General features: G+C 52.3%; 1 protein-coding gene across 2 annotated transcripts; it reads right to left on the reverse strand.

The window, feature by feature from the left end:
- LOC140905785 (uncharacterized) lies at positions 1-21,435 on the reverse strand. 2 transcript variants are annotated; one of them, XM_073329257.2, is made up of 5 exons: positions 21,063-21,435; positions 9,598-9,722; positions 5,375-5,501; positions 4,536-4,637; positions 1-3,367 (listed from the first exon to the last, which is right to left on the reverse strand). In XM_073329257.2, exons 2-5 carry the CDS (start codon positions 9,619-9,621, stop codon positions 2,520-2,522), a joined length of 1,101 nt encoding a protein of 366 aa, XP_073185358.1. In that variant the 5' UTR covers positions 9,622-9,722; positions 21,063-21,435; the 3' UTR covers positions 1-2,519. The 2 variants fall into 2 exon arrangements, with proteins under 2 accessions (XP_073185358.1, XP_073185361.1); XM_073329260.2 differs by lacking the exons at positions 9,598-9,722; positions 21,063-21,435 and adding an exon at positions 4,739-4,796 and having other exon boundaries at positions 5,375-5,458.
- Positions 21,436-22,099: the final 664 nt, after the last annotated feature.

Genomic DNA, 22,099 nt, shown 5'->3' on the forward strand with positions numbered 1-22,099 from the left:
AAGCTTATGCTCAAATAAATTGGTTAGTCTCTAAGGTGCCACAAGTCCTCCTTTTCTTTTTGCGAATACAGACTAACACGGCTGCTACTCTGAAACCCAGAAATGAATCTGTGTTCACAGAAATGTTGGCATGGCAAACAGTCTAGTACCAGAAATAAAGTGGGGGGAGGTAAGTAAAGCAATATTCCTTCCTTGCACCCCTCAAATAGCCATGTAACAAGCATCATTTTGTCTGTTTGTTGTTATTAGTATTAATGATTCATAATAATAATGACTATTTTGCGCCTGTAAACACAGTATGGACTCCCTGTTATTCAAAAATGTCAAGTTTTGAAACACTGTTCCACTTAGTAATTTCACTGAAGATTCCCTCTGTTTCCTGAAACCGCAGAGATTCAGGGCCAAATGATCTATGGCCAGAAACTGAGGCAGCTCTGTGGATTTCAGTGAAATTGACCCTCCCTGTCTCTCATAGACCTGAGCCAAGCACGGTAACATGGTACAAACCCTAATGGCGCTTCATGACATCTCTCACCCCCATTTCACAGAGGAAGCAGTGGAGGTACAGAGTGGTTAAGTGACTTGCCCCCAGGTATCACTGTCAGCGCCAGGGCTGGAACTCAGCTGTTTCTAGTGGCCTAATCCCTAGGCTGTGTCTCTCCCCATGTTACAGGACAGCTAGAGCATGAAAACGGCAAGAACTTAGCGAGACGTGAACAGCAGCGTGATGGGGGAACCCACCCTGTGTTGGTCTTTGACTCTGCAGAGGCTGCATGGCCAGGTCTGCATAGAAAACTGGTGCTCATTGCTGCCCCCGATAGCTTCTCAACGCTCTAGGGCCACAAGCATCTTACCACTGACCTCTGTTACATTGGGGACTAGTTTAAGAACATAAGACCGGCCACACTGGGTCAGACCAGTGGTCCATCTAGCCCAGTATCCTGTCTTGTGACAGTGGCCAGTGCCAGATGTTTCAGAGGGAGCGAACTGAACAGGGCAATTTTTGAGTGATCCATCCCCTGCTGTTCAATCCCGGCTTCTGGCAGTCGGAGCTTTAGGGACACCCAGCGCATGGGGTTGCCCAAGAGCAGCAGTGGAAGCCCTGTCTCTGGAATCACTGAAGACTGGCCTGGCAAAGGCATGGAAAATATGGAACGGGGAACAGCTTTGTGTTGTCCGCTGGGATAAACATGATGTGATTTAACTAGGTCCTTCTGTCGCTGACTTTTTGGATTCTAAATGGAGGAGAATCCCAGTAAAATGGGTGACGTCAATTGCATTTGGATATTACAGGTTCATATAGCTGGGAGCCAAGAGACATCTTGTCATCCTGTGTCCTAAGGGTGAGTGAAAACGCCCTAACACTCTGCTAACCTCCTAGGGCAGGGATGGGCAAACTACGGCCCACGGGCTGGATCCCTAACACTCTGCTAGCCTCCGAGGGGGTCTCCCACAGGAGGCCGTTGATTAACATGCCTGCCTAGCAGGGGTAGGGGAGCTGAACTGGCCGGACCAAGCAGGTCCTGTGCAGATGGCACCCACACCAGGAAACGGTGGCTGTATATTGTCCTGGGGCTGGATGTCCTCCATTGGTAAGGACTGAGGCCGAGCCTGTGCTGTGTTTGGGAGTAGCCCTTCGGCGACACGTTGGCTGAGAGAAGACTCCACAGAGAGGAACATGTGCAAGGAGAGATGCCGGGAACAGAAGGGGGCTGAGGTAGCTTTAGCTTGGTTGTTGAGCAAGTTGAGGTAGCTTGTTGTGAGGTGAGCAAAACCTAAAGAAGCGCAGGGTGCCAGCAGAGAGGTTGTGAAACAAGTGCTATGGTGCCCACACGGAGAGCCCAGCTGGAGGACCTAATGCATCTGCAGAGCACAGCCGGCCTCCCAGAGAGCAACAGGACTCAAAGACACATGCCCAGGAGAAAGAGCAGCACCCCCGCCTGGCTAATGTTTGGTAGCTCAGGCAGAGGGCGATGCAGGTAAACTATGACTGAGCCCTTCCTTGGGTGGGGTTTGCAGTGATGAGGGCTTTACAACTGCCAGAAGGAGAGAGAGAGGAGTTAGGGACGCCCAGCCTGTGTGTGTGGCTCGCTGCAACGGAGGAGGTAAAGGATAGAGACAGATGGAAGGTATTGACACTGTGCGAGAGGAAAACTCTCTAGGAAACTTGACACCGGTTCGGTTCGGCAGTGGGGGGGCCGAGCTCACTGCTGATCCTGCTGACCAGGACTGTCTCATTGTTTCCCTGTGCTCCCCGCCTGTCTGGCTGCAGCTGTTTGTTTTCTCCTCTCTTAGAAGTAAGCTCATTGGGGCAGGGATGGCCTTTCTGTTCTGTGTTGTACAGCGCCTAGCCCCTGGCCTAGGACCAGATGATTCTGCAGTACAAAGCAATAATCAGAGCAGCAGGACAGGACCATGCGTGTGCTCACACCAGTTTGCAGAGAGGCCCGTGCGGGTGCTCAGCCGAGCCGCGCTCTGGCTGCTGGGTAAGGTACGGTGCTTGGCTGAGTGTTGCCCACCTAGGACCCTGTTGGTGTTGCCAGAGGAATGCAGGCCTGGCTGAACAGGAGCCGGCTCCGCCAGCCTCCGACCGCGTCGGCTGCTTCCCTCCTAGGCCCCGTGCCCTGCAAGCTGTGCACGTGTGCGGGCGCACGCAGATCCCAAACCCCGTGCACACGGCAACACACCGCGCGCACAGCCATTTGCACAGAAGAGATTTTCTGCGCACACGGCCTGTCAAAAATTGAGAGGGAACATTGCTCCCAGCTCTCCCTGGGGCTCAGCAAGGCCCGGCCCGGCTGGCTGCACGGCAGGGCCCCCTCCGCCAGGTGAGTCCACTGGTGAGTGGCCAGGTTGGTCGGCTGGTGGACGCCCTTGAGGCAGCGGCAGGGGGGCTCCCCGTCCCCGGGGCGCGGGAGCTGGGAGTGGCGGATGAATCCCTTCCGGCCCTGGGCACTCCGGCAGGTGCGGCACCAGGTTGGAGCGCAGGATGAAGGTCCTCTCGCACCCGGTGCGGCTTCCCCGCGGTGCGCACCGCTTGACGACGCTCTTCCCGCCCTGGGCGCAGGCGTGGGGCTTCTCGCCCGTGTGCGGGCCCCGGGGCGCGGGCGCGGCTGCTCCTCTGCCTGGCTCTGCTGGCGGTTCGGCTGCAGCCCGGAGGTGTCTTCGCGCCCGTCGGGCACAGCTCCAGAGCCAGCTCCCCAGCGGCCCAGTAACCCAGGCTGCCCCCGCGGTCCCAACTCGCTGCAGGTGCTCCAGCCCCACTGGACACGTGCATCACAGCTGGGGAGAGAAGGGGCTTCTCTAGGCTGCTCCGCAACCCACTCGATGGCGTCCGCTTCTTGGTCAGGGCCTAGCAAGCTGTCTCCTGAAAGGTTCCAATACAGCATGGTGCCACCGAAACAGCCCAGCCCCCGCGCCTCACTGCTCAGTCCGCGCAGTGCAAACGGCCCTCTTGGGGGCGCTGTCCTGGGGCTGGAGGGCGCTTGGGCAGGTCAATCACTTGGGGACGTCTCTCTCTGTCTTACACGTTCATGGGTAACCACAGCCTTGGGGTGGTTGTGGGCGTGGCCAGTCCTTTGGTACTAGTCTGTGTGTCACGGCCTTGGTTCTCAGAGCACTGTACCGCTCGCCATGTCCCCACTACAAGTCAAGCCCTGGGCGTCCTAGGGGGAACAGCGGGAACATGGTTCCACTCCACGAGGATTTTGGCTGAGATGCTGGGTGCAGATTTTATAGTAGCCCAGGGGTGGCCAAACTTACTGACCCTCCGAGCCACGTACGACAACCTTCAGAAGTTTGAGAGACGGGGTGCACCTGCTGGGGCTTGGGGTTTCAGCCCTGCTCCTGCTGAAGCCCCGAGCCCCAGCAGACACACCTCCCCGGGGCTGAATCCCTGAGACACCCCCCTACCCGTGGGGCACAAGCCAGAGGCGATGCATGGGGGGCACATGGAGGCACGTACCCCCCAGATATTTGCTGGCCCTGCTCGGTCACATGGCGAGACCTGCACAGCAGCTGCTGGAGCCAGCACCTGGAGCTGCAGCTGTGGGGAAAGGCAGAGGAAACCAGCTGGGAGCTGCAAGGAAAGCTGCAGTTTTTGTGGCTGACGCTTCCCACAGAGCTAAAGCAGAGGCCCCTCCCTGCAGCTCCCAGCTGTTTGCCGTTGCCTCTCCACGGGGAGCTAACACCCCCCTGAGGAGAAGAGAAGGGGCATGCCTGGTGTGGCATGACTCAAGCTATTGGAGGGGGGGCGAACCTTTAAATTGTGCCCCCCCTCAGCAGGCACCAGTCATCTCTGGCAGAAGCCCCTAGCCCTACCACTCCCCCGCAGGACAGAAGCCCTGAGCTCTCCTCCCAACCCCCGTCTGGTAGGCAGAGAGTGGGAGAGGCTTGGGGGGCTCTGTGAGCCTCACTTTAATGGTAAAAGAGCTGCAGTTTGGCCACCTCGACGTAGCCTGTGCAAAACCTTCAGGAGAAGAGAAACGGACCCCACGTCAGATTGGCCCACAGAACCTTGTGAGCCATACACTTACCCCCAAAGTGGGTCTCAGGTGCAGGGTCCTTGGGATACTGGACACAAGCCTCTCCCCCTCGCTCCGTCAGGGACACGACGCCAGGTCTGGGGATCTGGAATCCTTCCCGAGAAAGACGATGACAAGCTTTAGAGTTCAGATTGAGGAGTCTCTGAGAAACTCAGCAGAGCTTTTCTCCGAGACCAGGAGGGCTAGAAACTTACTTTTTCTTTTAAGGAAAGCTGAGACTCTCATGTAATCACCTGATTCCAGGAGTTGGGGCTTTAAGAAGAACAGCAAATATCACAATATGAATGATAATATCACGCGAGTTGGTGACACTGGCTCTTTCTTGAGACACCCTTCTTCCACAAAGCCTTCCACACAGTCTGACCACTTATGCGCCACAGTGGGAGTTTAATTGGGGGACATTTCGTTAAGCTATCGATATATTTTTTTATTTCCTTGAATGTCACTGGGAGGAACGTGAGAAGGAAAGTGTGTAATTCTACACCTGCATTGTAACAGACACAGGGCCATCTGGGACTTCACTGTTCTAACTAGTTTGCTTGTCACAGCCAGCTGGAATCTGGGGGTGGGATGATGCTATGACATGGCTCCCCCTGCTCCGAAATCACAATCTTCTACTACCTGAGCTAAAGGACAATCTTATTTAGCTGTTAGCAGTATGGGGCCTAGGACACACAGTTGGCCAGTTCTAATCTCATCCACTAGAGGGAAGTGTGCACCTCTGCACCCCAGCCAGTTCATTACAGTGTAACACAAAACACCGGCAAGTCCTGTCCAAAGTAATGCAGGAGGGAGGAACCGGGTACAGGGAAGGCAGATGACTGTCTTACCTAGAGAAAGCACAGTCTCCAGGTTCTCCTTCATCACCTCCTTGTAAAGCTCCCTCTGCCATTCTGCCAAAATCTCCCACTCCTCCTCAGAGAAATAGACGGCAACGTCGTCAAACGTCACGGGGACCTGAAACAGCGACGAGTGCACGTTTGGTGTGATTAGTCTCATTTATAGAACAGCAGCACCCACCCGCGCATGGGCCCACACTGGGACAGGGGCTAAACAAACACATGGGGAGACACAGTCCCGTCCCCAGGAGTGCACAATCCAATTTTAAGACAAGATACGGTTCAATGGACAGAGGGCTGGGCTGGGATACAAGAGAACTGGGTTGTGTTCCTGGGTCTTCTGCTGACTTGCTGGGCGCTTTGTGCAAGTCCCTTCTGCTCTCTGTGCCTCTGTTTCCCCTTCCATCAATGGCCTGTGTTGTCTATGAGACTACGTCCCTTGGGGAAGGGTCAGTCTCTTTCAGCTGGGGCCTCTCGGTGCTCTGAAGGACTGTACTGTCAACAGCCGGCACGAGGCGTGATTGGCCCCGACGGGGGAGAAGAGGGAGATGGCAGCAGGACGTTGGGCACGTCTCCATGAGTCAGACTGAAATCAGAGTTGCTTTTTTTAACCGCTGCCTTTGTCTGTTGGCATGTTTTAAAACCCCAGCTGTTGCCGGTTTCTGGATTTTTTTTTTCAGTTCCCCTCTAGTTCAGTCTGGTGGCTCGTGGGGCAGTGAACCATCCAGAGGCCTTTCCAACTTGCCAAACAGATAACTGACAGTGGTGACTAAGGCAACTTTCCAGGGCATTTCACTCAAAAGTCTGGACCTGTGGCTGGGGCAGGAAGAATCTTGTCTCCTGCTGAAGCTGCCGGGGGAATTCAGGGAGGCAGGACAGAATGATCAGAGCTGGAATTTGGCCAGGATGCCGGCCAGGGGCCCATGGCCCCATTACTTTTCAAAGTGGGAGGGCCTTTTTACCAGCCCTATGGGTGAGCGATGCAGGGGGCAGAGAGGGGTGAGCAGGGGTGGGGCCTTGGGTGGCTCTTATCACTGCCCAGCTCTGGCTTCTCTCCTGGCCAGAGGGCAGGGCCTCAGTGGGAAGAGGAGGAATAGGGGGCAGGGCCAAGAGGGGAAAAGCAGGAGCAGGGGCGGGGCCATGGAGGGGGGCGGGGCTCCTGCACGTGTCCCACTTTTGCCTCGTGAAAAGATGGCCAGCTGACCAGTGCGGGCAGTGCCAAATGCTGGGTTTGCCGCTATGGAAGTCACGTCAGACCCTTCTGCCCCCCTTAGCCCTCTCACTGCAAGCAGGTGGGAGCGGGTGCAGAGCAGAGCCCCTGTCTAGACACAATCCCAGCACCGCATTGGACTTTCGACTCACCACCATTGCTAGATCCCTGTCAGAGGCCCTCTGGGTATCTCCCCCCGCCATCGTGGAAGAGGAGCTTAGAAAGTTTATCGTCTATGATGGAGATAGGCAAAACACTGGGTCAGATCCACCCCTGGGATAGCTCCAGTGAAGTGAATGGGATTAGAACAGGAATCCTTCTGGCCCTACCTATTCACTCCAAGCCTAAAAATAGGTCCCGGTTGGCCATTAACTAGATCGCATTCAACAAGCTTCCTTCCGTCTTGTCTCCTTACCAATCTCTTACCCTGATTTTTCTACATGCCCAAGTTGCTAGAGGGAAAGTGTTGGACTTGGGTCTGGAGGTCACCATCTGAGTGTGCGGGATGATAATAACCCTTGAGGATCCCTTCCCTATTAGAAACCTCGCTTTAGAAAGGATGGCGAGAGAGGGCAACAGATTTACAATGGACACAAAGACAGCATTTTTTTTAAAAAATGCAACATCTAATTAATCTGTGGAACTCATTGGCACAGGATATTCTTGAGGCCAAGAACTGAATAAGGTTCAGAACTGGTGACAAAGTACAGGTGAAATTCACCCCCTGTAGGGACCAGCACAAAGACCAGTTACATCAAATTTCAGCCCTACAAGATCTAGGCACCACTCAAGTTCCACTTGTGCTGATCCCTTGCACAGGGTGAATTTCACCCTATCCAGATAACTGAGCTCTGCCCAGTCACGTACAATAAGAAACAATTTTGCATTGTCATGGATGGACTCAATTACATAACAGAATATTAAAAACATAAGAAAGGCTGTACTGGGTCAGACCAATGGTCCATCTAGCCACAGGCACTGACTTTCCAAAGTGCTGGGGGGTGCTCAACCTCCAGCTCTGCCCCAGGCCCCACCCCCACTCCACCCTTCCCCCCCAAGGCCCCACCCCTGCACCACCTCTTCCTGCCCCCGCTCCACCCTGCCCTGCCTCTTCCTGCCCAGTTCCGCCCTCTCCCCCGAGTGCACCGCCTCGCTCCTCCCCCCATCCCCCCAGTCTCCTGCACGTTGCAAAACAGCTGATCATGGCGTGCAGGAGGCTGGGTGAGGAGGCGCTGATCAGTGGGGCTTGCCGGCGGTGGGAGGTGCTGGGGGTGGGGTGGGAGTGAGCTGATGGGGGGGCTGCCGGTGGGTGCTCAGCATCCACCATTTTTTCCCCATGGAGTCGGCGCCTATGTGTCTAGCCCAGTATCCTTTCTCTGACAGTGGCCACGGCCAGATGCTTCTGGCAGTTGGAGGTTTAGGGACACCCAGATCATGGGGTTACGTCCTTGACCATCTTGGCTAATAGCTGTTGATGGACCTGTCTGCTATGAACTTATCTAACTCTTCTTTTTAACCCAGTTATACTTTTGACCTTCACAATATCCCATGGCAATGAGTTCCACAAGTTAATTGTGGCTTGTCTGAAGAAAAACACCCTTTGGTTTGGTTTAAACCTGGTGCCCATTAATTTCATTGGGTGATCCTGGTTCTTGTGTTGTGTGAAGGGGGAAATGTTCGCTTTCTCCACCCCAGTCCTGGTTTTTTCGACCTCTCTCATATTCCCCCCCTCACGCACCTCTATTTTCAGCTGAACAGTCCCACCCTTTTTCATCTCTCCTCCCGCGTCTAATGTTTACGAGGCCACGGAAAGCCCAGTTTGTGATCTACCTTAACGAGAACGTGCCCTGTCCCTATTGCATGTAAAGCCCCACTCATGGCTTCAAGGCACTTTCCCAGAGCCAGAACACACTGAAGCTGTTTCTACCAGCCTGGGAGGAACGGGGAACGGAAGGGCGTGGAGCTGTGGAGCAATGTGCATACCTGTCATTCCATGGCAAGTGATCAATAGAGAGAGAAGGCAGGGATGAACATTTGAAGCCAGTGGACAGGTGGGTCAGAAAAGCCTGCCCTTGGCTCCCCACCTAAGGTAAAGCCTAGGGCCAGAACAGCTCTGTAGAAGCCAGTCAGGTCCCTGGGGTATAAGGCAACGGGGCTGATCCTGAGAAGTGCACCTTTCCCCCGGATGGTGCTGAGCACTCTCCGCTCTCTGTGCAGCTAGTGGGAGTTGAGGGAGGCTCCGTGCCCGGCAGAATCGACCCCCATAATAGGACAAAGACAGGGAAAGGCACAGCTGATGCTAGGGATTTATAGACAGAGCTGCCTGAGCTACCCGGTCCTTTGTCTCCTGTTGCTGGGCTGGAGACTTGTGTTTAAAACAGGCAAAGGGAACACAAGAGTCTTGTCTCTCAGGCTGTCTGGATGGGGAGCGAGCGAGCGAGCGAGCGTGCGTGTGTGTGTGTGTGTGTGTGTGTTGTTTTAACCCTTGCGATGCTGGGGGGTTCAGAGGAATGGTTCCTGCTCATGCAGCCAGGTCTCGAGTCCCCACCCCCCTGCCCAGCATGGAAATTAAACACCAGGGAACATCAGCCATGACTCCCAGAGCCCTGGCCTCAGGCACTTTCAAATCAGATACCTACTGACATGTCAGACATGTTGCTTAATTTACCCCCGTCAGGGCCTAGCACCAGCCTTGGTCTGTGATGTGCTGGGGCCACGATCGACTGGCACCTGCCAATGTCTGAAAGCTGCCAAGAGAGGCAGACGGGGCATGTCTTTTTGCTCCATTGGACTAGTCGATCTGGGGGGAGGTGGGGGGGACAATGATAAACATATTGGTGACTTGGGGACTGTTCTCCTCAATCAGGGGTGAGGCCTGGGTGAGCTTGGGGTGTCCGGTTTAGATGGCTGGGAACGGCCACAGGGAACCCCGGGCACTGATCCTGTCCAACAGGGGACCAGTAACCACAAGCTGCTCGGGTCTGACCGCACACCCAACCCTTACCTTGCGGGAGAGCCCTTCAGACATGTCGGCAGGTAACGCGAGGTGTCCGGGGCTGGGAGCCGGTCAGCAGCCGTCACCCTGATCTGTCCACCTCGCAGGGATCCATCGCTCACATTTTCATGTGCCTGCAAAAGCAAGTTCCCAATCAGCCGGTGCAGACTGCCCCCTGCCCCACTCCACAAACTGATGAATACAGGGCTGGGGAAGATTAGCTGCCACAGCTCATAGCAAGGGCAGGGGATATGGGGAGGGAGTGGCCCTCAGGGCCAGTGAGGGGGGTCAAGCTGGGGCACCCCAAACAGGGCTCCAGAGGGTCACTGCTTTGGCTGGTCCAATCCCCCTTTGCCGAGATGGTCCTCAAATCAGAGGGGCATCTCCCTACATCAGAGCCATCTCCATTTGTAACAGCCTGGGAGGAAGGGGCCGTGTGGGCTGCTGCTAGAGGGGGACGCTGGGAGATGTAGTTCTGCCCAGGTCTTGCTGTGGGATGCCGGCGGCGTGTGCCAGCCACAGTCCCCAGCACAGACCCTCCCTGGCTTCCTAGGGGGAGAGGGGATAAATAACATCTCCCAGCAGGGCCTGGGCTGAGCGCCGGACACTGGATAGGGGAGGGAAGCCACAGAGGCACCCGTTCCCGTCCCACTCGCCCCTCTGCTGGAGCGGGCCATGGGGCCAGCGCTGAGCTGGCGGCTTGGGGTACATCTGAGTGTGTGGGAATCGCTCAGATGAGACTTAAATGCTAGATCCCATCTCCCCGGTGTAGACATTAACGAGCCTGGGGATAAGACCAGGGATTTGCCCTGATCTCCTGAACTCATATTTCAACCCCACCTCCATAGGGTGCAATGCACTATTGTGCAGAGGCCTCCAGTTGTGGGCCTAGAAGTGTTGCCAAATCACGGACATTTCCTGCCTCAGCTCCCTGGTGCTCTGAGACCTCAGCACTACGAGGAACCCTTCAAGTGCCTCAGTTTCCCCATCTATAAAACAGGGCCGATGATGCTTACCCACCTTGTAATATGCTTTGGGACCTACCAATGATAAAAGACCAGTGGCTCCAAACACAGTCAGGCACCTGAATACATTTACAGGCAGCTTGTCTGAGAGCAGTCTGATTTCCAGAGGGACCAAACCCATTCTCAGTGAGAGTGCTGGGTGCTTTGCTCTGCAGAAAGCCCAACCGATTGTATTTAGAAGCTTAAATATGTATTTAGGTGTCTAAGATGTTGGTACACAGGTTTGAAAATATTGGCGCAAGACTTTACTATTGCTGTTTTTCATATCTTAACCATCAGCCCCCGTGACCTGGCTTTCTGGTGTTCTCTTCACTGACCTGACGTTTGACTAACTTCTTGTGGTGATGAACCCAACACCCAATGCCCAAGCCCTAAGACAGGCCCATTTCCTCATTGCCTGGCATTCTGGCCCCATTGAAGTCAGTGGAGGTTTTGTCATTGGTGTCACTGAGGCCACAGTTCCGGTCAGGGCTCTGAAGCTGCTGACCAAGAGTAACGGGAAAAGTCACCTGCCAAAATGCTCTTCAAATTCCAGGGAAGGAGCCTGCCGCTGCCTGGGATTTTTTACCCCTTTGATGTGTTGGCCTATCAGGCAGCCAGATCTGACCAGATCGTTTCATAGCCTGGGCTCAGCTAGTGGAATAATTTGCATCTGTGTATGATTTTGGGTGAAGTTTTCAAGCCCAACCCTGAAGGCCTGGGTGTGGCCAAACTCTCACTGAAGGCAGTGGCGATTTTGCCTGAACCAGGATTTGGCCCTCTGAAATTATGGACTTGAGGCTTTTCCTCCAGCGAAGCCCACTGGGGTTTCACAGCTGACCCCACCATCAGCAGGTTCTGATACGGCCGCGTGAGAAAGTTGTAAGGGAGACTCTGATATTGCACTAGGTGCGAGGTGACTCCGTCCCCCCACCAAGCCTGCGCCCTGCTCAGCCCTTGGGCATCATCGGCATAAGTAGCTGGGGAGACTTGTGCTGGGAGCAGAGTCCCTGCATGCAAGGGCAGGTGCCATGTTCTCATTGCGTCCACACAGGTCGGCCCCGTGTCAAAGGGTGGCCCAGATTCCACTCCAGCTTCGGCTCCCTCTGGCCACCAGAGGCTTGGTCAGCAGGAAAACTTCCTGGAGATGCTGCTGCTCCCTCCCCACTTCCTCTGGGCCTGGGCTTGAAGCCCTAAAGCTGGCCACTCCCCACATTGGGCCCACTATGTGGGGAGGAGGGGGGTCCTCACCCAGGCCCCAGTTCTCCATCCCTGTTTGTGGTCGTGTTGTGGTATGAAAAGAAGTGACTGTAAGCCATTGTTTCACTTCCCAGGCAAGTTAGAGCAGCCCTCTATGGGCCATTTGTCAGTCATGAATAGCCAGAGCACCAGGCATTCCTGGTCATATTCCCTCCCTGTGCTGGACACATTCCCTTGCTAGGGACTGTCTTAGAGCCCTTTCAGCCATTCAGTGCTGGCCAGGGTACCCTCTTATGCTGGACTTAGCTCCCTGGGGCCAGTTCTATTCAGTTTGTGGCTCCTTTCTGCTGCCAGAATGGCACAAGGGGTGTGAAGCAGACCAGAGAATCAGATCCTTGGAACAAATGTTCACGGAAGCCAAATGGGCCAGCCTGCAATCTCAGTTATGCTGGTTTAAATCAGGGGTGACCCCACCGGTGTCTACAGGGCATTTCTATAGAACTCCTCGCTACGGCAACCACCACTGCAGCGGAATTATTCCAGATGTAGACCCTGAGCTCACACTCTGGCCTCAGTTTTCACTCAGTCTCACTCCCCCTGGGAATTTTCCCATACAGCAGAACCTGGAGTTTACAAACACCAACCTGCTGAACGAGCGGTTACACCAACAGAAAAAAAGAAATAAACCGCCTAAAGGTAAAGTGATGTCAATGGCCAACATGTCACGATCCTTTCCCATTCTGATGTCTTCAGGCCACTGGAGACCTCCTTGCAGTGATTTGAAGGACAAGAAGAAAGTGACACAATAGACCATACTGCAACGTATGCACCAGCCCTGCTGTAGTTCTGAGATGTTCAGTTTTATGAACTCCTCAACCCCGAATTAGTTTGTCAGAGAGGAGTTCTTTTGTTTGAGATCTAAGTAACACCTCCTGGATTTGTCCCACTGCTTCGCTGCGGCAGGGGAAGCTCAAGGAATGGGGCCTTGAGATGTTTGTGAGTTTTCCAACCATGTTATTGTACCAAGGTCATTTTGATGGGTGCAGGAAACAAAGCGTGGCTCTGTTTTCAAACATCCCTACCAGACTTGGGGCGCTTGCAGTGTCAGAGTTTCATTTTACACCATCCTTATATAAACACAAGCCCAGATTCTGCTGTCAGTTGTCATAAACCTGCAGTAACTCCACTTGATTACATGCAGTTACCCCAGCCTGAAACAAGAGGGAGGGCAGTAAACCACGCAAAGAATTTTTATCTGGCCACAGAGGAGGGGGAAAGGAAACAGTCACTGCTAAGGTGCAGTTAAGGATCCACAACAATGTTAAATTTCCCAGGTGTTTAATCCATAGGCAGTTCAAAAAGAGACCCAGTTGTAACTATGTACGTATTCCTTAAAATGGGGGAAAGGAATGCAAATAATTAAATGCATCTGCACATGCATTCTCTCCTCCCAAAGTTAAAATCTAAGGTTGTCCCATGCCGTCCGAGTCTGTGATCAAAGGTGGTTGTTAACCCATGGGGGATTCTTTTATCATTTCAGTCTAATGTTTCCACTTCTTTAGCGCTTGCTGTTAGTTTGAAGCTCTCTTGTGGGCAGAGAGACCGCAGTTCAGCTGTCACCCTGAGAGACTGGTGCCTGCTTTTCCTGCATGATCTCGATGGGCAGCACCATTGGTGCACCCTAGTTCCGCTTGAGTAGCAGTGACCATTTAATGGGGATTTCTCCAAGTATAAAATTCACATCCATTCCCAGACCGGCCTGAAAACTGGTGTTGTCAGACATCACCAGTGTGGTGCTAAAACTATCCAGGATTATCAACAAAAATCTTTCCCCTAGGAGCAGTAGGCAAGGGTCCCACAAAATCACCCTGTAAACATTGAAGGGGGCCTTTTGATGCTTGATGCATTAACTCTCCACGTCTTTTTCTTCTAGCAGGGTCTTGCTTAGCACACGTTAAACAGCTATGAATATGCAGGTTTAAATCCTCTTTCATTCCAGGCCACCATCCCAGTTTTTTAAATTTTTCTAACGCCTCTTCCTGTTTTGGGTGACCTCCCACAGTTGAACCATGGACCCATCCTAAAAGGAGGTACTGCATCTGCTGAGGGATTACCAGGACCCATTCCTTTTCTGGTTTTGCCAGAATTCGGTCTCCCTCCTTTCTCAACGGGACACCCTGCCACTGCTACTATCCATTGCTGTATTAAGTCATCTTTTGCCTGCAGGTCCTGTAAAAACTGTAGCTCTTTCTGGTTTCAGAGTAGCAGCCGTGGTAGTCTGTATTCGCAAAAAGAAAAGGAGGACTTGTGGCACCTTAGAGACTAACCAATTTATTTGAGCATAAGCTTTCGTGAGCTACAGCTCACTTCATCGGATGTAGCTCACGAAAGCTCATGCTCAAATAAATTGGTTAGTCTCTAAGGTGCCACAAGTACTCCTTTCCTTTCTGGTTGTTTTCTTCCCTTTCTTGTTCTTGTTTTGCCTGAGCCCGGGTGATTACTGCAATGGGTGTGGGCTCCCACAGCGTTTCAGTGAGGGGTGCTTCCTTAGCCACTTTATCTGCTTGTTCAATTTCCCTTTTTCAATGGACTTGTTCTCTTATGGGCTTTTATTTTAACCATCCGGATCCTCTGATACTGCCCTGCCAATTTCTCTATTTGCTGCCATAAGGTCTTGTGTTTAATTTTGGATCTGTCAGTTCCTGTAAAACCTACACTACTCCACCATGGTAGGTAGATGGCGGTTCTCTGGTAAACATAAACTGAATCAGTTCCTATTATTAGCTCTGTTTGCTTGTTCTTCATTCTAGCTAAAACTTCTAAGACCACTGACACTTCTGCAGACTGTGTTCCCCCTTTGCTCAATTTGTACTGGAAGAAGTTAACTCTTTGTAGGTTTCCAGTTAAACAAATCCCTGGAAAACCAGTGACTCGTTTTCCTTCAGAGTAATATGAGCTACCGTCCACAAACCAAATGGTTTTTCCAATCACCTGTTCAGCTGGGGTTGCTTTAAAGACAGGGTGTGCTTTGGATTCCCGTTTGGGGGGGGAGGGGGTTCACAAACATGCTCTTGATCGCTTATAGTCAATCCCCATACAGATATTTCAGGTTCTTTTAGTGGGACTAATCCAACATTCTCGGACATGAGAGCAAAGACCCATTGAATGGCCTTGTCTCCTCTCACACGTCCTTTAGACAGGTTTTCCTGACTGAGTAATTTTCCCAGCTCATGGTGACTCTTTATAATCACCTTGCTCGCTCTGATAATTGCCTGAGCTTTTTGTAGTTTCCAATAGGCAGCGAGAGCAGTTTGCTCACACATTTCCAGTTTGCTTTCTGGACCTGTTAATGCTCTGCTATAATAAGCAGTGGGTCTCTCCCCAGCATCAGTGTCCTGGGTAAGCACACTAACAATACCGAAATTCTTAACACTAGGGTACAATACAAAGGGGAATTCGTTGTTAGGGGCGACCAAGGTAGGTGCCTCCATTAACCCTTTTTTCAAGCTCTCCCATACATTAGTTACCTCCTCTGTCCAGGTCCACTGTGGTCTTTTAAGTACCTCGTACAGGGGACCTGCCTTCTCTGCATACCCAACCATAAACTCTCTGCAGAAGTTAGTGAACCCCCAAAAAGATTGCAAAGATTTAGTATCTACTGGCATAGGGAGGTTAACAACGCACTTTACCCTTTCCTTATCCACAGACCTTCCCCCTGCACTGAGTCGAATTCCAAGATATTGCACTTCTCTCTCTTTAATCTGGGATTTAGAGGGGTTAAGTTTCAAGTCCTATGCTTGGCAGCAAGTCAATAACTGCCACATTAACACTGTGTTCCTGCTCTGTTTCACTGACGATTAAAACGTCATCTACATCCTGGACTATCCTTCCCATTTGTAACAGCCCCTCCTTCTCTCTCATATTTCTCACTACAGCATGAAATATTGTGGGTGCGTCACAGTACCCCATAGGCAAAACATTCCAGCAACATTGCATATACCCTAGAATACAAAATATGTTCTGTATTGAGACTCTGGGTTTAAAGGTAAACTCCAAAAGCTGTTTGCCACGTCGAGTACTGAGAACCACTTCACGTCAGGGGTTACCATCTCCAACAATTCTGAGTAAGCAGCCATTACTGGGGGCTCCCCGCTTGGCAGTTCTGTTTAACCCCCGATAGTCAATAGTTAATCTGCATGTGCCAGCAGGGTTTTGACTGGCCAGATTGGTGCTGCGTTAGGTGCTGAATACCTTCGAATTAATTTTCATTTTTCCAATTCTTCTGTAACTTGCCATAAAGATTCTTTTGCTTTCTGAGGTATTGGGTATTGTTTGATGAATGGGGGTTGTCTCCTTCTACTGTAATGGCGGTTTGTATTTTCCCTTTATCTAGGGAGTTCACTGCTCGGATGGTTTGAATTGCAGCTCACCAACCTTCCCAGCCTTCTGGTGCAGGAGGTGGCTGTTTGGGCTTTATTGCTTTCGCCGTTTGAGTAGCAAGTCCCATAGGGATCACGTGAGCGTTATTTGTTTCTCCCGTTACAGTGAGAGTTTGTATGATACACATGTTTGGGACGTTCAGAATTAATCCCAATCGTTTGATGGTTTCTACCCCAATTAGATTGTCTCTCCCTGCAGCAGCACACTTCTCCTGAAGGGTACGTACACCAAGCCGGAGAGGGAGGGTTTTAACATCATATAGATTCATAGAGTCATAGATATGAAGGTCAGAAGGGATCATTATGATCATCTAGTCTGACCTCCTGCACAAGGCAGGCCACAGAATCTCACCCACCCACTCCTGTGAAAAACCTCTCACCTATGTCTGAGCTATTGAAATCCTCAAATCATGGTTTAAAGACTTCAAGGTGCAGAGAATCCTCCAGCAAGTGACCCAGGCCCCATATGTTTGCTTAGTTCCTGATATGCCCTGGATCTGTATGGAATCCACTATTGGATACACATTAAATGGATCTTTTACTATAGGCATTCCAGCCCCTACGCCCAATAGAAAATCTGCAAGCCCATCCCTGACTCAGGCGCTTCAGCGTGGGGGTCCCCAGACATCTCTTGCCATGGGGGGCTGGAAAACACAGTCTGAGTTGCAGGAAGCACTGTCCTGTGGTAGTGAATGATGAGCAATCGGATCATTGCTTTAGCCACAGTTGCCTTAGCCACCTTCATCGCTGCCTTTTCTTCCCCCTTTTGAGACCCCTTGCCAACCAGACATGCCTGTAGCTGCGTCCGCAGCTTCTCATTCTCCCCTTTAAGATCTGGAGTCTCCCGTTTCAAGGTTTCAGGCGAAACCCATTCACTCTCTCCGTTTACTCCTCTACCTCTGTTCATTCCACGACGACGTCTCCTACCCCGGCCACGGCCACAGGGAGAGTATCCAGGACCCCCGATTTTCCACTGTCCTAACTGTGTTCGCAGCTCATTGACAGGAGTTCCTTCCTGCTGTTTAACCGCAGTCTCCACTTTTCCAATCCATTCATTCCAAGGTACGTCTCTGCCTCCATTCTCGCACCAAGCATTCATCCATTCGGTCACCCCAGAAGGCAGTGCCTCCAAAACAAGTTGCTTCAAATCCTCGAGATCAGTATCCCCCACTGTTAACCTAACATACGTTTGTCTTCTGTCAGCCATCTTGGCCGGAGCCTCTCCTGCCATTCCTGTAATTCCTTTAAGTGCAGCGAATCCACTGGATAACTTAAAATGCTTTTGAGCCCCACACGTTTAACCATTTGCGTAACATCATCATCAAAACCAAGGGTATGACAATTCAGTGGTCCCAACGGGGTTTGTACTAAAATTGGTTCCTATAACATCAATTCCCACTGCTTTTAACAGCTGCGAGCATTTACGTAGCCATGCGATAAACTCATTAAAATTCTTGGAAGGCGGGGGGCTGACAGCTCCAGCTAACGCAATTAGTTCATTAATTTTTAAAGCATCGAGCCTGGCTGTTAAGCCGCTCGCTCAAGGTGGGTGAGGTGTATCTGTACCGCACTTGGGTGCCTCCATTTTCCTTTCTGCATAATTGCCATGGGGGTAGGGCTGTTTTCAAGTGTCTGTTAATTTTTTTTGTTGCTGTTTCCACTGCGTTCCATAACCTCAATGGAGGTGGAACACTAGTTGGTGGGGTAGCGTCAAGGGTAAAGTGGGGTGTCAGGGTCAGGTTCCGCGGTAGGGCTTTCTCTCCCATTTTCCCTCATTTCTCCTGTTTTAACAGGAATTGGTCTAGGCTTTGGGGAGGGTTTGTCCAAAACCTGGTTCTCATCATAAGGTGGTGGTTGCGGTGCAGTGGCCCCTGCCCACGGGTCAAGAGAGGATGATCCAGCTGGGTCATCCACATGTCCCCAGTGCAGCCTCCATTCCAGTTGTCCCATGTTCCATCTTTTAATTTAGCTAGGGCCACCTGCTTCCATTTCTGCCCCCATCCTTCTGGGACTGGAAAAACCCTCAAAGTCTGTTGAGCAACAGGGGACGGAACGTTTTTCTTCTGCAGGTTTTCCGCAGCTGTCTCCAATTTTTTGTTTTCCTGCTTTATCTGTTCGAGCAGATCGTGAGTCTGGACTGCCTGTTGCCCTGTTAAAAAAACTTGGGCTTTCCAGTGCTTGACTGCCTGGGTTGCTTCCTCCAAGGCTTTAGTTATCCCTTGAACTTGCCTGGTTTGCTCCATTACGTGCCTGGCCAGTATGTCGGCGTGTTGTTTAAGCCATCTGACTGCCATGGACATTCATTGCAAAATCCTAGCTTTTTTACTTCTATTATTTCTTAGAGCTTCTGTTTCTACCATTGCTTTACAAATGCCAGTTCAAGTTTCCCCACTTTCTTTTTTAAATTCATATGGACCCCCTTTACTGGCAATCCAGCGGGTCCACGAGTTATCAAACTCTGTGGGGATTTGAAGGGAGAGGATAAGGGGGTTCCTCAGCTCGTGGTTTTCTGTCATGTTAGATCGCGATTGCTACAGCAGACAGCTCACTTACTCACCAGATCAGCGGTCGGGGTCACCAACGTTGTCAGACGTCACCGGTGTGGTGCTCTGCTGTGTCCAATGTTGATAACAGCCAGCTGCGTGCGTGTGTTCCCTCTGTGTGCTGCTCCGGCTCTGCGCGGATCGCTGACACAGCAGACCCCGAGAGAAACCCCAAGGACCACAGATTCCGACAAGGTACGAAGGCACCCGGCCAGGTTTATTGCCAAACGAAACACAGTCTCTAGCGCCCCGGATCAGATGTCTACAGTTCTGCTAGTACATATGTGCTCCCTGACAATGGACTGGCTCAGTCCATGGCGTGATTTACCACTGCCCCAGGCCAGACAGAGACATATCCTCGGGGTAAAGTCTTATGCAGAGCTACAAACAAGTTACACCTCACTCCTGATGTATTGAGGTACAAACCCTCTACGTAGTAAGGTGCCACCTCTCACCTTGTTCACGTTGGTTAGAGCAAAACAACCCCATCCATCATATTACCCTTTTGCCCCTGTCTTTAGGATGGGTCAGCATGCGCCTTGTTATCTGTGTGGAATGTGCTCATATCCGAGCGTTCTCGGTACCATCCTGACACATGTTTATATCTCTAGTACCTAGGACCTTTTGGCTATGTGTGTTTTTGCAACATCAGCCCTCTCCTTGCCGGCTTTTGTAAGCAGGGCCTGCCTCTGGCTCACAGCTTAACTTTGCTTTATGTTAACGAAGTCTTGACCATTACTTTAGTTCAGGCCTTAGGCCTCATACCAGGCCCTTGATACAGGGTTTTTGTTTCAGGGCCTCATCTAACTACAACTGGTATATCAGCAGGCCGACCAGGCTAGAGTGAGTGGTGCAAATTGGTCACTTAACCCAGGCGTTCCTGAGATGCCCCCCCGTTTTTAATTGTTCAGATACTTGTAACTTGTGTGTGCGCGCGCAGAGCTGGGGAACGTACTACGGGCAGCAGGCCCATGACACTGATCTCACAGTGTGTCTTATTCCACGGGTACACAAAAGCAATCCCACTCATGCATAGCTCATGAGAGGCAGGAACAGATTTTCAGAGTTCAGCGTTGACACCCTGCTGCCAAGTGAGATCATCCCCGGGGCCCAGCATGTCTTTCGCTTTGACACCAGACGGTTCTTGGTGTCCGTGCAGCACGGCTGCTTTCTTTGGCTTTGCTGCCATCGCTCGGCCACTCCACTGAACTGCGGCATATTGATAAAGCTTTCGCAGTTACACCCACCCGCTGTTTGCTATTGGATTTAACGCTGTTGCCGGCTTGGCAAACAAACCCCAAACATTGCACAAACGCAAAGCCAACTGGGACTTGCGAGAATCCTGCTCCCTGCTGCCCAGGTGGGACTTCATGGCCTCAGTGGGGCTAGAACTGAGATCAGTCCGCTCCACAAGCATAATTGAAGGAGAATCTCAGTTAGCAAGATAGGGTCTGTGACACACAGGTGGGACAGTTCCAATTCCATCCAGTGGGGGGCAGCATAAGAGCCAGTTTGTTACAGCGACAGAGGGTCTTCTGGCTCACGATTTGCCCAAAAACCAGGGACGTGGACACATCACATGTAGCTCATCTCAGAAGACTCAACAACAAGGCCTGCATGGCTTCTGAGCTGGCAAGATGCGGTGAACCCTCATGACTTTGATATGCTGCTCTCCTCCCTCCATGAATCTCACATAGGCACCGAAAGCCACCAGGCAGGATCCTTAGCTAGTGTCAATCCACGTAGCTCCGTTGATTTCAGCCGAGCCACATGGCTTGACCCCAGCTGGCCCCTGGCTCAGCATGCAGCGGACAGGGGAGTTTTCCCCTAGGTCAGTAATGAAACAAGGCCATCTTCAGAGCCCACTAGAATCTGGCTTGGGCTGGATCTGAGACTCACGCTGGTTAGTCCACTAGAGCAAAGAACAGTTTGTGCTCACAGCCCCAAGGCCTTTCCTCCCACTGCTCTGCAGGCAGCTGTTCATTAACCTTGCAGCTCCACGGCAACCTAGGGCAAAGCTGCCACCCTCACCTCACTGAGAGGGAAACTGAGGCACAGAGTGATTAACTGACTTGTCCAAGGTCACTCCGTAGCAGAGCCGGGAAGCTGCCACAGGAGTCCTGGCACCCACTATCTTGATCTAACCATTAGACCACACTCCCCCTCACAGCTGATGGCTGTGAAAGGGTTCAGCATTAGCACGAGCACAGCCTGGGCTTCAGGGAGGAAAGCCGGCTAAAGAAGTGATTTAGCTAATGGGGGAGCCTACTTTATTAGACACCATTTACCTGTGAGTGTGTCTTTGTCCTGAGCGTCCGGCCAGCACACTCCTGGCTTGGTGCCCTGTGGGCCAATGGCGACGTCAGCCCATCAGTGGAACCATGTTAACGGCATACACCAGAAAAATGTGTTTCCACCTGCACGTCCCCCGAGCTCCTGGACAATGAGATTCCTGCTCCCGGAGAGAAACCGCCCTTCTGTGCAAGATCATCCGGCTTCCAGGCTGCTCCGAGGCTATTCATGTGAAGGGCTTCGCAGCAGAGACTCAGAGGCAGGGGGCAGCTGGGCTCAGAGAGCTGGGTGAAATCAGCCAGACCGTGCCATTTGAAGATACACCTGCTCACGGCAGGACGCGCCAACGGCCAGACACCCCAGCCGGCTCCCTGGGCCCTACTGACGCAGATGCTCTGGACAGACTGGTGGGGGTGCGGCTGGCTGGCTAAGGGGGCTTTGTATTCTGTCTCTCCCTGCTGCTCTGCTCAGGCAAGCTGACATGGGCCAGGCCAGCTGACCTCTTCTTTGGTTAATAAGAAATCTGGAGAAAATCAGACATGGATGGAAGCCATCCCAGGCTCAGAGAGATTGTTACTAGCTGAGGGCCCTGCCCCTGCACTTAGTTGGGTGCTCGGAGCAGAACTGGGTGCCCAAGCGGAACCGGGTACCATGAGTCTAGCTGGGCACCCTGAGCAGAACTGCGCACCCTGAGCGGAACTGGGCACCCCAAGTCTAGCTGGGCACCCCGAGCAGAACTGGGGACTGTGAGGTTTTAAGAATGCGAGTGCCATTTGGATGCCTTCTCCCCATGTTAAACTGGCATTTCCAGCACTGGGTTCATTCCTGAGCTCCCTGGTTCACTCCTGCCTCTCTGAGGGTACACCCGAGATCGTCTGTAGGCCCAGGCCTGGCTTGTGCTCGGGTGGCTACCCATGCTGCCCCCAGTGCCCCAGGGCCATAGTGCTATTTTTTAGCTAGCTGGGGTATGCTCCCAAGTGCTGCTGTCACCCCTCCCGACTGCCGCGCAGACATTCCCTCCCATTTCCCGGCC

This window comes from Lepidochelys kempii, chromosome 2 (assembly GCF_965140285.1).
Source record: "Lepidochelys kempii isolate rLepKem1 chromosome 2, rLepKem1.hap1, whole genome shotgun sequence".
Lineage (NCBI taxonomy): Eukaryota > Metazoa > Chordata > Testudines > Cheloniidae > Lepidochelys > Lepidochelys kempii.

Bases quoted from the DNA above. Each gene is read 5' to 3' on its own strand.
- LOC140905785 (XM_073329257.2), bottom strand. From the start codon at position 9,621: ATGTCTGAAGGGCTCTCCCGCAAG. The intron at 4,638-5,374 runs GTAAGACAGTCA...TTTCTCGGGAAG, and splicing joins GGAGACTGTGCTTTCTCTAG to GATTCCAGATCCCCAGACCT. The intron at 3,368-4,535 runs GTAAGTGTATGG...GGAACCTTTCAG, and splicing joins ACCTGAGACCCACTTTGGGG to GAGACAGCTTGCTAGGCCCT.